The sequence below is a fragment of the Pediculus humanus genome, genomic scaffold (assembly GCF_000006295.1).
Source record: "Pediculus humanus corporis 1103172108322 genomic scaffold, whole genome shotgun sequence".
Lineage (NCBI taxonomy): Eukaryota > Metazoa > Arthropoda > Insecta > Psocodea > Pediculidae > Pediculus > Pediculus humanus.
In genome coordinates, this window is record NW_002987891.1 from 52758 (window position 1) to 67400 (window position 14643).

A 14643-nucleotide genomic window follows, 5' to 3' on the forward strand; every position below is an offset into this window, starting at 1 on the left:
TTTCCGTAAGATTAAATTTCAATTGAAATTGGGATTTAAAATGTTTGTTCAACATATTCTTTTTATCCAATTCAATTTTTATTTACGTACGTAAATAGGATTATTATCATTATTATTATTATTATTATTTTATTGTTAATCAATAAAGAAAAGAAAAATTTTATTTTATTTTTAACAAAGGCTCGAATATCGATTTTTTTTTTTTTTTTACATTCGTGAATTTTTCACCTTTGAACTTACGTAAAAATAAAATAAAAAACGATTAATTATATTTAATTTGACGAAACTAATGGTAATAATAATAATAATAATAATAATAATAATAATAATAATAATAATAATAATAATAAAAACGTTCATTTGATCACCTTACGTGTGCCATTAAATGGTAGTTGTTAATAGGTGTAAAATTTTATGGCATTTTTTTTTTTTTTAAAACAAATAATCTTGAAGACAAGCCAAAATAAAATAAATTAAATAAAAAAAAAAAAAAACGTGGTAGGAGGAACGTACGAACGTAGAAGAAAAATATTAATAATAATAATAATAATCGAACTTGTCCAATTATTATTTTTTTTTTTTTCAACGTTTAGTTTGGTGCATTTAAAAAAAACAAAAACAAAACAAAAAAAAAAAAAAAAGTAAAATTAAACAAACATAACAAGAGAGAAGTTTTGCTAGTTTACAACAAAATAAACAAATCCATTAGAATTTTTTTTTTTTTTTTAAACAAGTTAATATCCAATTATAAAATTTAATTTATTTGACAAGTCGTTATAATAAAAAAAAATATCGAGTTTAAAGATGAAGAAATATTTTTTTTTTTTTTTTACTGTTTGTTGTTTAAAAACTACTTTTTACTACTCTTGTTACTCTTTCTCATTTTTTAATACAGATTTAAACCGAAAGAAATTATTATTATTATCATTACAATTAATAATGGCGGTTAAACAATAATAAAAACATAAACAACAGCAATAAACAATGAATCAATTAAAACAGAAAGAAACTAAACAAATGAGATCAGTATGCATGTTCCCCCACCCACCGCCCACTCGAATCATAGAGTAATATGTAAATTAGAAAATTTTCTCATCAAGGATTATCCCTTAATCAAGTAAGCGTTCTAAAGCCACGTGTATAATAATAATAATAATAAGGGTTTTGCTTTAAAACGAATCAAAATTCATTTCTATTTGAACCTTGTTACGAAGAATGATTGGTAACATCGTTAACAAAATGTTTTCAAATGTAAAATCCAACCAACTGAGACCTTTCAGGTTTTACAAACGAGTACTTTTCTTACGACCTGCTAAGCAAATAAACTTTTATTTATGGGATTTAACAATAATTTCACCCGTAGAGAGAGAGACAGAGAGAGAGAATATAAAAATCATATTTCGAGAGAGAGAGAGAGAGGGGGAAAAAATTTATAAAAAAAAAAATGATTTTTTTATTTTGGCTTGCCATCCTTAGCTAACAACCACCATTTCTTGTCAGCGTGTTGGAAAGAAAAAATAAAATAATTTTTTGTCTGATTTTTTTTTGGTTGACCAATAACGTAACGAGGATTAAAACTTTTTTTGTCATGTTAAATTTGACACGAGAATTCAAAAAAAGAACAGAAAATCAATAAAGAGAAACCTTTGATATTTTATAACATTAAATAATAATAATAATAACTGTCAATGTATTTCCTAAAATAGGAAGTAAAAGTTAATATTATTATGTATGGTTAAAAAAAAATATTTAAATAACATCATCAAAAAGCAGAGAAAAAATATTAAAATTAATACATAAATTATGTTAATAAACTCATTTAAAAACTTCTTTTTTTAATGAATGCAATCGATTACTTAATACTTTTTTTGGGGAGGGGGGGACAAAAAAAAGACACTAACAGTCGCACATATAAATTTTACCACAAGATAAAAAAAGACAGACTCTTTAATATTATTAATAAATTAAGAATTATTAAGAAGAAACCTATTAAATATCAGTAAATGAGTTTTTTAAAAACCTATTGATTTTATTTTATATATATAAATTAAACGCTTCGAAAGAATTTTATCGAGTGAAAAATTTACGATTCTTTAAAGGTAAATTAATTCATCTTTTAATTTATGTTAAATATAATCCAGTTGTAAGTTTTTCATTTGATTATAAATATGCTCAAATTAATTTTCAAATTATATCTGGTTTTGTGTTTCATATTAAAATTAGTAAACTTTTTATTGTATTTTTCTTTTTTAAAGTTCGATAAATTCAACAAAAGTCACAAAATTTTTTTTTTCGATTAATATGTTATGAAGAGATAAAAAACTACATTTTAAAACATTCATTTCTTCTTATTAATTAAGAAAAAATGTGCTTGATCAACAAATACAAATATAAAAAAGAAAAATACAAATGTCAAAATTTAGAAGAAAAAAACTAATAACTTACCCCATAATCGTTTGACTTCAGAATGAGATAAATATAAATCTAAATGTGCTTGACAAATTTTAAAAAAACTTATAATCAATATTATAGAGAAAGTCCAAGTCCAATAATTCATTTTTCTTCATAATATCATCTGAAATAAATAAATAAAAATAAGTGTTAATTAATTATTTTAAGTATTTAATAATTGACATCATTTTTAAAAAAATTTTGTTTACATTCGAATAATACAATGAAATAAAATCTATTATTAAAATAAACTCTTTTATTTTATTAAAGTCATCTTAAATTAATTTTATGTATTAAAAAAAAAACAATTATTTTTAAAATAAAGTAATAATAAATTATTAATAATTAGTTTTATGGTTTTTTTTTTTTTTAAATAAAAATTTCTTATAATTGGAATAATTACTAAACAATTGAATGGGGATTAAAAATAAAATAAAAATTTACAAATGGGATTTAATATTTAGTAAAATGAACTGATTAAATAAAAGAAAAACAAAATTAATAATTTTGTTTAATCTTAAAATACATAAACATAATTATGGATAAAAATTTTGATTTTTACTCACAAATTAAATGATGGGATGTTATCTATGATTTTACGGTTTACATTTTTTCGTTAATTATAAAAAACGTTTCTTTTATTAAATATAACGATAATAATAATTTTTATTATAAAACCGATCAATTTTTAAAATTCATTTTTAAGTTTTGCTGTAGTTTCGTGATCCCTTCACTACTCACTATAATAATCTGAACGATTAGTTCACAACTGACGCGTTATATTTACGTACCACCTACAAATTTTTAATGGTCGTGGCACTAGATAAATTATTCTTTTAACAATATTATCTTATTAATTACAAAAAATATATTCAAAAACTATACTAATATTGCATAATTTAAAACAAAAATTAATACTTACTCAAATATTCCGTTAATTTTTTAATTTAGCTGTAAATAAAACAAAAAATACATTTGACAGAAAATTTTAAAACCTTAACCTTATTAACTTAATTTCGCGCGATTTTATGTTAATATAAACAAATAAAAGAATTTTTTTTTGGCATTATTATAAAATGTAATTTTATTTAGTCAAATTTTTGTTAAAATAAAATCTTTATATAGTAAATATTTAATTTTTCGGTATATGGGAACAAAATAATAAAAAGTAACAATCAATCATAAAATTATTTCTTTAACACTGACATTGTCCATTTTTTTTTTTTTTTATTTCTTTGTAATTTATTACTAATTTTCTATATTTAAATAACTTATAAAATGTATATAATAAAATAATATAAATAAACACTTAAATATTTGTTTAAAAAAATTACTTTTCAATCAATGAAAATGGTCACTTTTATATAAAAAAATATATATATGTATGTAAAAATATTGGAATGTTTAAAAAACAAAAATGGAATAAAATTTTTAAAAAAACTTTCAAGTACATCAATACTGAGATTCTTTTTTAAAATCGTTTTAACGGTGATAAATCACAAAAAAAAATTTGTGACTTTTTTCTTTTTTTTTTTTTTTTTATACCTTAATCTATATAAATTTCGATTACTGAAACCTTAATATATATAACCTAATTTTTTTTTAGTATTCGGGCCCTGTTTCCCACAATTATTTACTTTCATCGTTTTTTCGTACTAATCTTTCGGGATGAAGATAAGCCAATTGTGAAAAATCTCGTACCACGTCGTTGAACATGTCATCTGGAGAACCTAATTCAGAATCTCTCATTTCTTCATTGAGCAAACCCAACCTTAATCTGCAAAAAGGAGCAAGTTGAAATGGCGATCAAGTGATGATATATGATTAAAAAACGAAATTTATATATTTTAAATATTTAAATACGAAAAACTAACAGCGTGACAATATCCGCGTTGGCATTTTCCACGGCTATTGACAAAGGTTCTACTTCCTTTAAATTTTTGATATGTTGATCCGCTCTGTGTTTTAAAAGTAAACAAACCTGAGCGGTGTGACCCAATTCGGTCGCTAAATGCAACGGAGTATTCCCTTCGACATCTTGAACATTCATCATGGCACCGTTGAGCAACAAGTACTCGCACGCCATTACGGATCCCTGTAAAAAGGTACAGAAAATAGAAATTTGGTCGGAGAGAGAAAAAAAAAAAGAAATTTATTTACTTACGCTGTTTATTGCTTGATGAAGAGAACTCCTGTTGAAATCTTCACTATTCGTCCAATGTTTATCAGCTCCCAAAGCCAAAGCTTCACACATGACTGGTAGGTTATGAGCTGCAGCAGCTTTGTAAAGAAGTAAATTAGGATGAAAATTTGCTATGTCTTCTTCTCCAGTGATTTCGTTTTCATCTTCACCTCCAGTCGAATCCTAAAATTCAATTTTAAAAATTAATAAAAAAAAAAAAATAATCAATCGCAAACATTTTTGAATTTTTTAAATTACTTGATCACTGGGAAGCTCAATGGAACCCCCCACCGGATGTTTATTTAAATCTTCTCCAAAAAGTAATAAATCTGAACTTTTAGCCAAATCGTCACAACTCCTACTTAAATCTGTATTTTGACAACAACTATTTTCTTTATCCGATGATGTCAAGTCCGATAGACTTTTATTAATGTTATCTACAAAAAAAAAAAAAAAAAAAAAAAATTTTCAAAATGGCTTCCGTGTAATAAATGATAAGTTTAAAGAAAAATTTTTTTATTTACCGTTAACACAAGATTTATCGTTAATTTCGTCAACACTGAAAAGATTGCTTGTCAATTTTTGCTTTCTAGAACCTTTACCATCACTACTTCTAGGCCTACGTCGTAATTTTCTCACACTCCATTTTCTTACAGGAACTGTATTTCTAGACGATCTTAAATCGACTATGTTTAGAGATTCAGGCATGACGGATATTTTTTTAACGAATTTTTTTTCTATGTATTTCGCACGAATCCACGAATCTCGAACATTTCTGCATTTAATTTAAAATTCGAAAAAATTAAAAACATAATTAAGACATCTTTGTTTTTTTTTTTTTTTGTATGACTGACTACTCACCCGCTACAATTAGGAGTAGCTCTCACAAAATCTTCTGGAACATTAGCTTCGTAGACTTTATTAACAATGACGTTTCCTAATTCCGCCATTACTTTTAATATTTCCGGTTCCCACGCATCCAACGTAAGTGACCTTACTTTGCTGTAATGAACACCCAAACTTCTATGAACTCCGGAACAATCTAAAATTATTTGCGTCATTCTTATTCCAATTTAAATTTTCAAAATGTAATTTCTTTTATACATTAATAATATCATCTTTAACTCAAATTATTACCTATGCATAATGTGATGCCCAAATTAATACTGGCCCACCTTGGACTGCTGTTTCCACAATCGCAGCAAAAGTCATTCCCTGGAATCTTCAGTAACTGTTCCCAAATTCTGAAATGTTAAAGAAAATGTAAGCACTGCTTACTTAAATTATTATTTTTATTATGTATTAATATAAGAGTAACAACACCTTGGTCTTTTTAATTTTTCAGAACCTTCGCTTTCTGATCTGGAGTGACTCGAAGTTGATGTGTCATCACCATCAGTTTCTCCCAATTCATTAGAATCTGTATCCATTCTAAGTGATTGAATTGCGGCACCTATACCTTTTTGTAAAGCGTTGATCCAAGCAGTGTACATTTCATTCGAGTCAGCTTGTAACATATGACATTTTGAAGGAGACAAAACTTCAAAACAAAACCTCCTTTCGCAATCCACAGCAGGTTTTACAGTACACAATCGCAGATCTTCTTCCATAACTGTGACTGCTTCTTCTCCTAAAAAATTACAATTATGATAAGTTTTTTAAGATAAGTGTATCGAATATTATTTAAAAAACTTTAAAATTATACCTGATCTTTTTCTGTAGACAAGTTGGTTATCTTGCAATACAAACCATCTTCTATGCCAAGTTTTGAAAGCATTAGATGTTCTTTTAAATAAATATCCTTCCATCACTGGAGATTTTCCAGATAGATTTTCAGTTACATCAATATCACAGTTGTTAACATAGGAATGCCTGTTTTCCATTTCTTTTTCAAGTTTTGTAGTCTCTGATGACATCTTATTTAAATCATCTCCTAATTTTTTAAAAAAAAGTTCTAAATCTTCACATAAATCAGATCCTTGATGAAAAAATGTACTGCATGCTTGCATATAACTCAACAACTAAAAAATGAAAAAAAAAAAAAAAACATTTAATATTATACACTTTTTTTCTGTTCGAAAAAAAAAAAAAACTAAAGTAAAATAAAATAAAGAATGGAAACCCATCAGACAAAAAACAATTAAAAATTTAATTTAAATAGAATATAAAAATTACTTACTGTTCCTAATATTTCATGGCGTTTTTTTGTTTGAATAACACTAACAGTGTATACATGATCTAAAGTGGTATGCCTAAAACATGACCTAGTAGCACTTAACAAATTTTGAGCTTCTTCCATTTCATTAGGCTTAGATTTAGTAGCTTGCGAGTTTCTAGACAATGCAGAATCAAACAAACTTGAAATTTTTTCAAATTCCGCATGCGACTCTTTTACTTTTTTAATATCGCTAAATTTCAAAAAAAAAACAATAATGTGATTTCGTTTTAATATAAATAATGTTAAAAATAATGTTTAGTAAAAAACTTACTTTTTAATAAATGATGTTAAGTTTCTAGTTATGATTCTATTCGCTTGATCTAAAAGAATGGTTTGAAATTTATTCATTTCTTGAAGAGAATGTATTAATTTGTTTAGGTAAGATACTATTTCTACATCCTCTTTAAAATAAGAGCTCAAATCCCAAAGACTATTTGTAAATAGATTTTGGTGAATCACATAAGTTTTCCCCATTTCTAACATCAAACCACATGCTTTTAACACCTGATGAAAAAATTTAGTGCAATTAAAAATTTAATGAGTGCAAACGTACAAAAGAACAAGATTGTTTAGTTTTTAAATTATTTTTTTTTTTACAAAATTAACTTAAACGCATAAAATAAATGTTATGTTTAATATACCTTGTCCAATCTTTGTTCCAGTAAATCTATATTAGCTTCTTCAGCTTCCAAGACGGCGCTATAAGAAATAAAATGTTTTTTTAAAACCTAATGATAGAATTTTTAGGTGACACATTAAAATTAATTCTCACCGAAATTTAGGTGAATCGCGAAGGCATTCTTGAAATTCAATTATTGGCTTCATTTGATCAAATTTAAATACAAACCGTAAAAAATATAAAAAAATAAGACAACAATATGCTTAATTATTTGACATATTATTTATTATTGAGTCATTAAACGTCAACAAATGATAATTAACTTAATGGTGTTTTTAAATGAAAGACTATTATTAGACATGTTTTTAAATATGCAAATACTTTATTTTTTTTTCCAATGAAATTGAAAATCTCATTATTTTATGTATTTTTTTTCTTTTTTTTTATTTTACATTAGCTAATATTAGTTACACTACTACACTGTAAAAACTTTCATCCATTCAAACCCCTTCACATTGCTGCTATGTTTAAAGTTGGCAATTCTTATTATTATTATTATTTTTGTTATGGATAATGTTTTTACCAGGCGCTGTAACTTTTAACGGACATCTATTATTTTTAATAAGCTATTTATTATTAATACATGATTATTGAATAAGAAAAAACCCTGAAATCGGTCACCGACTTTTTATAGAATTAAATATTAAAACTTATTTTACCACTACAGTTTATTATATTGGTATTTTCATTAGTTACTTTTTATCCTTGTGTAAAATTTAACGGTTATCGTCAGTTTGACATTGACATGTGTCAAGAATTGACTTGTTACATTTACTGTTTTCGTTTTTTTATTTTAATTGCAAATTGATAATTTTTGCAAAAATTTTAGGTTTTTTTTTATTATTAAGAAATGTCGTGGGAATCTTCTTTACTTGCAATACTTGATGAATTAAGACAATCAATTTTACTTTTACAAAATGATTGCACTGAGGGTCTGTATTTATACACTATCCACTATTACTCATTAAACGTGTAATTTTTTTCTAAATTCAAGTAAATTTTATTGTAAAATCGAGGAAATTTAAACATAAACCTAAAAATGAAGAATTTTATTTTAGAATTTTTAACGTTTGTTACCCACCAAGAGCAATGCCGCCAAAAATGGCAAGAATCAGTTTTAGAATGTCAGAGATTAAAAACAGATTTGGATTTACGTAATGTAAGATTACGTGATTATGAGAAAAAGCTCAACAGAGCAAGATGTTTACTAGACAGTGAAAAAAGAAAAAGAATAAAAGCTGAAAGAGAAAGGGATGAATTGGTAAACTTATTGGCACAATTTAAAAATCAAAATTTACTCCATCATTATACTTAATGTCTTATCTAATATACATTAATTTTAGCAAGAACAAGTTACTCAAATAGAAGAAATATTATCATCTGTTAGACATGCTGGTGATAAATTAGCTAATGAAACTAAAGAAAAACTTGACAAATTTTTAAATACAACTTATTCTAAATTAAAAACAAATACAAATGTATTGGGATATCATTTAGATACAATAGATGAAATAAATAGTACAGGTAAAATTAAATTTACAATTATTTTTTAACTTTTATAAATTTTTTTCCTTCCTTTTTTTATTTATGCTGTTTAATTTTACATGCTAAATTTATTATTTATTATGTAGGTCTAATGTACAAAAAATAATTTTCTAATTTCAGCCCTATTTGTTCAGTATTGTTGCACACTAATACAAATTACTTATTGATTTATTGTTTGTTATGTAAAATTTTATAATTAAAATGGAAAAAAAAAACATTAAATTTATAGAAAAGTAATTGCAATTAGTTTCATGGTTACTTATTTATTACTGGTTTTAATTAAAGGAAATTTTTTACATTATTAGATATTTAGTGTTTAATTAATTTAAAATAAGATATCTTTTACTGCTAAATTAATGAATACTATGTTTACATATACTAAAATATTATTTTGTTAGAATTAATAACATAATATTAGTCATAAGTTAATAAAAAATTATTAAAAGTTTTATTAGTAATTAAGAATAATTATTTAATAATATATTTTTTATGACTTACAATTTTTCGCTGGTATACAGGTTCACTTTTGTCCGATCTTAGTTACACCAAATCAGATGATTTTGTTGAATGTGACACAGGTTCCGATAGAGGTATCCCTAAAAAACCTTTAAGATCAACTTCTCCTGATATAAACGAGTTTCAAATAAACAAAAGACGAAAATCCTCATGGGCTCAAAATAAGGTAAAACTTAAAACATTTATTTTATTAATAAAAATAAAAGAATTTATGGTTTATTATTATTTTTTTTTTTTTTATTTAAAAAATTATTTTAGATAAAGAAAATAGAAAAAATATCATCGGATCAGGTAATTGCAAGAACAACTCTAACATTGTCTAAACAAGGACCGATAATAGCAAGTTCCACAATAGAAACGTTTCCAGATGATTTTCCTCAAGATACCAAACCCTCGGCTCCTCCCAAACTATCTTCGGACACGGACAGTGACGTCACGGAAGCAATAAATTGTTTTCATCATAATTCAAGTCCTATTTATTCGAAAAATAAATTATTTAATCGACCACACTCTTTTCGAAATAAAACTAATTTGAAACCTACGGAAGAATGCGGAGTCTGCATTAAAAAGTATTAAAAGATAAATTATGTGCCGCCCGCAACGTAATGACGTCATAATAAATCGTATTATTTTTTTTTCCTTTTAGAATTATGTTCGGGAATAAAATGTTTTACTGTTCGGACTGTAAAGTTATGGTACATCCAGAATGTAAAGACAAAGCTCCGATGCCTTGTTTGGCTGTTGTTGCGACTCCCAGAGGAACTTCCGGCACTACAATTGCCGATTTTTGCAGCAGAACACCTCCAATGGTTCCTCCGTTAATCGTTCACTGCGTGTTTGAAGTAGAAGCCAGAGGATTGGGTGAAGTTGGTATCTACAGAATTCCAGGATCGGAAAAAGACGTTCGCGCTTTAAAAGTACGTGAAATATTCTTGCTTTTGACCCATCGATTTATAATTTTCTACAATCTTGTAAATTTTCAAATTCAGGATCGATTTCTTCGTGGCAAAGGAATTTGTTCACTTTCTGGTTACGACATTCACGTTGTTTGCGGCACGATCAAAGATTTTCTCAGGAGTTTAGGCGAACCACTCGTTACTTTTTCCTTATGGCCTGAATTTATTCGTGCAAGTGAAAATGAAGATGTGTCCGAAAGAACGTCGGCTTTGTATCAAGCTGTTTCTCAACTGCCTCAACCCAATCGAGATACTTTGGCTTTTATGATGCAACATCTTCAAAAGTAAATAACTTTAAAGTGCAACCATTGTTGTGAAAGTGTACAATTTAATATTTTTTTCTTTCTTTAAAGAGTCTCTCAAAGTCCTGATTGTAAAATGTCAAAAAGTAATCTTGCAAAAGTATTTGGACCGACCATCGTGGGCTACTCCAGAATCGAACCTGTAAGAAATGAGATGTATGTTGAAACAGCTCAACAGACGCAGGTGAGAAAATTTATTTCTCCTGGATAAATTTTTAGTTGTGGTATTTTATATAATTTTAAATTCGAATTCCAGGTTATCGAATGTTTGCTGGACATGCCCGGGGAATATTGGTATAATTTTGTAAACAATGAACCCGATGAAAACATTCAGCCATCGACACCAGTATTATCACTGTAAGAAAAATAAAAAAAATTATTAATTAAATTTAATACAACAACAAAAAACAATTAAAATTCGTTTTTTTTTTTTTTTTGTTTAAATTTTCAGGAATTATCGTCGATTAAATCGTAATAAAAATAGAAAAGTTTTCAATACTCCTCCAGTTACGAAATGAAAATTCCAACGACGAAAGAATTTCTTCATTTCTATAAAAAAAAAAAAAAACTTTTTTTAAACATTTTCTACGTAAAAATATAAAAAATTTTAAAAAAAAAAAGAACAAAAATTTATTTTAATACATAATTAGAAATAAGTTTTTTTAAAAAAATTTTTTTTTGTTTTATTTAATAACTTTAAATTTAAAAACTATCAAATTTTTCTAATAATTTATACAAAACTATCTTAAATAAGTTAATGAAAGATAAAAGAAAATTTAAATTTTATCCAAGTAATAAGCACGAAATAATTATTTAATTGATTAATTATTAAATCAATCAATTATTTAAATTTTAATTATGTTTGTTTTAAATTTATTAAAGACGCCAACATATAGTTATGTACATAGTTGTGTAAAATGTATTTATGTAATAAAATATTTAAAAAAATACAAATTTATTTTGTAAAACTTATATATATATATAAACTATTTTTTTTTTTTTTTTAAACAAAATATTCTTTTTATTTATAAAAAATGTGTGTGAGAAAAAAAAAATAAAATTCCGGGACGTTGTCCTATAAATATGTCTTAATTAAAACCAATCAAAGAGTTTTATACATTCTGGAAAATTCTCAATTTATTTTTTTAAGGTTTTTTGATTATTATAGCAGAATAAAGTGTGTTAAGCTGGTTTTTTTTAATTATTTTTATTCAGGCACTAAAGCACAGCAATCAATTTATTTAATTATCTTCTTCTTCTTCTTCTTAATTTTTTTTTTAAAAGAAATGTTGTAGTTATAAAATAAATAAAAAATACAGTCACATTTTTTTTTTTTTTTTTTTTTATACTCATATTTTTAATATGTCTAAACTGTCAAAAAATATAAGCGTTTAAAAAATACAAAATATCTAAATTATTTCAAAAAAAGATCTGAGTTATTTTATCCATATATATATATATATATAAATATATATATAGTATTCACACAATGTTCATCATTATTATTATTAATATAAGTACACAATTTTCCTTCTTTTTTTCCTTTTTTTCTGCTCAATATTTAAATCGATAATAATAATTTTACATCCTCCTTCATTCGACTTTTTGCTGACAATAAAGTTCTTTTAATGATTTGAGTTCTTCTATTAAAGCTTTATTTTGATTTTCCAGTACTGCGACTCTATTTTCTAAACATTTTATATATTCTTTTTTTTTCCTTCTGCATTCCCGTGCAGCTTCCCTATCATTTTAACACAAAAAAATAATTTTTTTTTAAAAGATTCTTTTTACTTATGAAACAAACGCACAAACAAATCAATTTACCTGTTTTTCATTAGCCTAAGTTCCCTTTTCCTTGCTTGGTCCTCGGCTATAACTGGTCCTCCTGTAAAAAAAAAAAAAAAAAAAATGAAAAATCTCAACCCCTTCACATTCCCAAAAAACTATTTTCCAATTTTAACTTTGACTTTTTTTTAGATTTCATTAACATCTTTTTTTTTTTTTTTTTTTTTGTTTTTAATTCAAGTTGTTATTTACTTATTGACTTTAATGAAAAAAAAAAAAAAGAAAAGAAAAGAAAGAAAGAAATCAAAGCGTACCGGGCACAAAAAATTGACCGTCACTTCCTTGATATTGTACTATTGTGTTTCCTCCAGCACTATTATTTAAACTTAATGCATGAAGACCTCCGTCTCCTTGACTACCTAACTGTATGGCACTGGCAGGTATCACTAATTTACAAAAAATTTTTTTTCATCAGGCAAACATGTTTTTTGCTTTCGGACAAAAGTATCAGAAAAACATAAAACACCCTATTTGTTTTTCGACTTAATAAATACATTATTTATAACTAAACTATTACTAACCAGCAATCTCTCCACCTCCTAAATCGTTTAGAATTTTTCTATAACTAGGTCTCCTCGTTAGTATATCCCTTCTTTTTTTCGATGATGTTTCATCTATTTCATCGTTTGATAATGAATCTTCGCTAGTTTCTACAACCTACAATAAAAAAAATTACATTTTTTTATTAATGGAAAACCTAAAGTGTTAAGGTTTCTCTCTCTCTCTCTCTCTCTCACACTTTTTATATCAATAATAATAATAATAATAAGTAAGGTAAATAACAAAAATGAATGACGCACATAATCTACCTCTATAGCTTGTAAGCTGCCTGGTGTTGTTTGAATCACAGAATTTGCCTTTCCTGAAACTAAAATTACATTACTTTTGGTTGATAATTGTACTGGTTGAACGTTTGTTGCTGTTTGTATAACTGATTGCTGATTGGGTTGAATAACTGATTGTACCTGAAAAAGAAAACAAAAATCAATTTTGTTCGACAACAAACAACAAAAAAAAAACATAAAATTATGGAGTTGGCAGGGTAGGGGGCTAACAAAAAGCTCAAATTGAATTTCTTTTCAAAAGAAAATTAAAAAGATTTTCCAGAATTTTCACAAATTTTCCTTTTTTTACTTTTCCTGGTGTCATCTTGATGCTTATTTACATAACCCCAGGCAAAAAAAATAAATAAATTTAATCCTGAGTGTTTACATTAATGACAAAAGTAATTAAATAAAATAATGATAATAATGTTTAAATATTAACTGTCACTTTTACAACAACAACAATTATTATTATTATTATTATTATTATTATCCCCTTTTACGTTTTATAACGTTCGACTTATTCTATTATATAATTTATTTAAAAAATTAATACTAATGATAATACAAAACAAGTGATAATAATAAATCCATATTTAATTAATTAATTAAATGAGATTTTCATCCATTTTTAAAAAAAAACCGTTAATAACATTTTTTATAAATACAATTTTTAATATATTATAATATATAAGATTTCATTTACTGTAAATAACTACATTTTTTTTTTTTAATTTATTAAATTTTAAATGTACTTTTAAGATAATTTTAAAACATTTTGAAATTAATTTCAAATTTAAATTTTTTTTTATAACAATCGTTATCAAGATTTTTGCAAAAATTTTTTGTTACACATTTTCAACTATTATTAAATAAAATGCTTTTGAACATTTTACCCCCAAAAAAAAAAACAAACTAAATGATTTTTGACTTAAATTTATGTTTCAAATATTATTGATGTCGATAATTAATTTATCATTTACATTATTTATATTGCCCATAAAGTAAAACTTACCTAAATAAATTTTTCATCGGAAAAAAAAAAAAAAAATTTTATACTATTATTAATAATCATTCCCTAAATTAACCTGTAATCTTTTTTTTTGTTCACAATCATTTAAAAAA

At 25.0% G+C, this 14643-nt stretch overlaps 3 protein-coding genes across 3 annotated transcripts; 1 reads left to right on the top strand and 2 right to left on the bottom strand.

Moving 5' to 3' along the window:
* Positions 1-4080: 4080 nt before the first annotated feature.
* Phum_PHUM613940 (Centaurin-beta, putative) lies at positions 4081-7676 on the bottom strand (the record flags this gene model as incomplete). Its single annotated transcript, XM_002433065.1, has 13 exons — positions 4081-4228; positions 4326-4546; positions 4616-4816; positions 4892-5070; positions 5158-5408; positions 5495-5675; positions 5771-5877; positions 5957-6263; positions 6339-6654; positions 6813-7041; positions 7123-7355; positions 7493-7550; positions 7624-7676. 13 exons carry the CDS (start codon positions 7674-7676, stop codon positions 4081-4083), a joined length of 2484 nt encoding a protein of 827 aa, XP_002433110.1.
* Positions 7677-8380: 704 nt separating this feature from the next.
* Positions 8381-11367, top strand: Phum_PHUM613950 (Rac GTPase-activating protein, putative; the record flags this gene model as incomplete). The annotated part of the gene is made up of 10 exons (XM_002433066.1): positions 8381-8462; positions 8589-8791; positions 8874-9048; positions 9594-9757; positions 9850-10160; positions 10238-10508; positions 10581-10831; positions 10901-11033; positions 11106-11206; positions 11301-11367. The coding sequence occupies 10 exons, from the start codon at positions 8381-8383 to the stop codon at positions 11365-11367; spliced, it is 1758 nt and encodes a 585-aa protein (XP_002433111.1).
* Positions 11368-12442: 1075 nt separating this feature from the next.
* On the bottom strand, positions 12443-13843 carry Phum_PHUM613960 (Cyclic AMP response element-binding protein B, putative; the record flags this gene model as incomplete). The annotated part of the gene is made up of 6 exons (XM_002433067.1): positions 12443-12590; positions 12674-12734; positions 12949-13080; positions 13216-13351; positions 13504-13659; positions 13829-13843. The coding sequence occupies 6 exons, from the start codon at positions 13841-13843 to the stop codon at positions 12443-12445; spliced, it is 648 nt and encodes a 215-aa protein (XP_002433112.1).
* Positions 13844-14643: the final 800 nt, after the last annotated feature.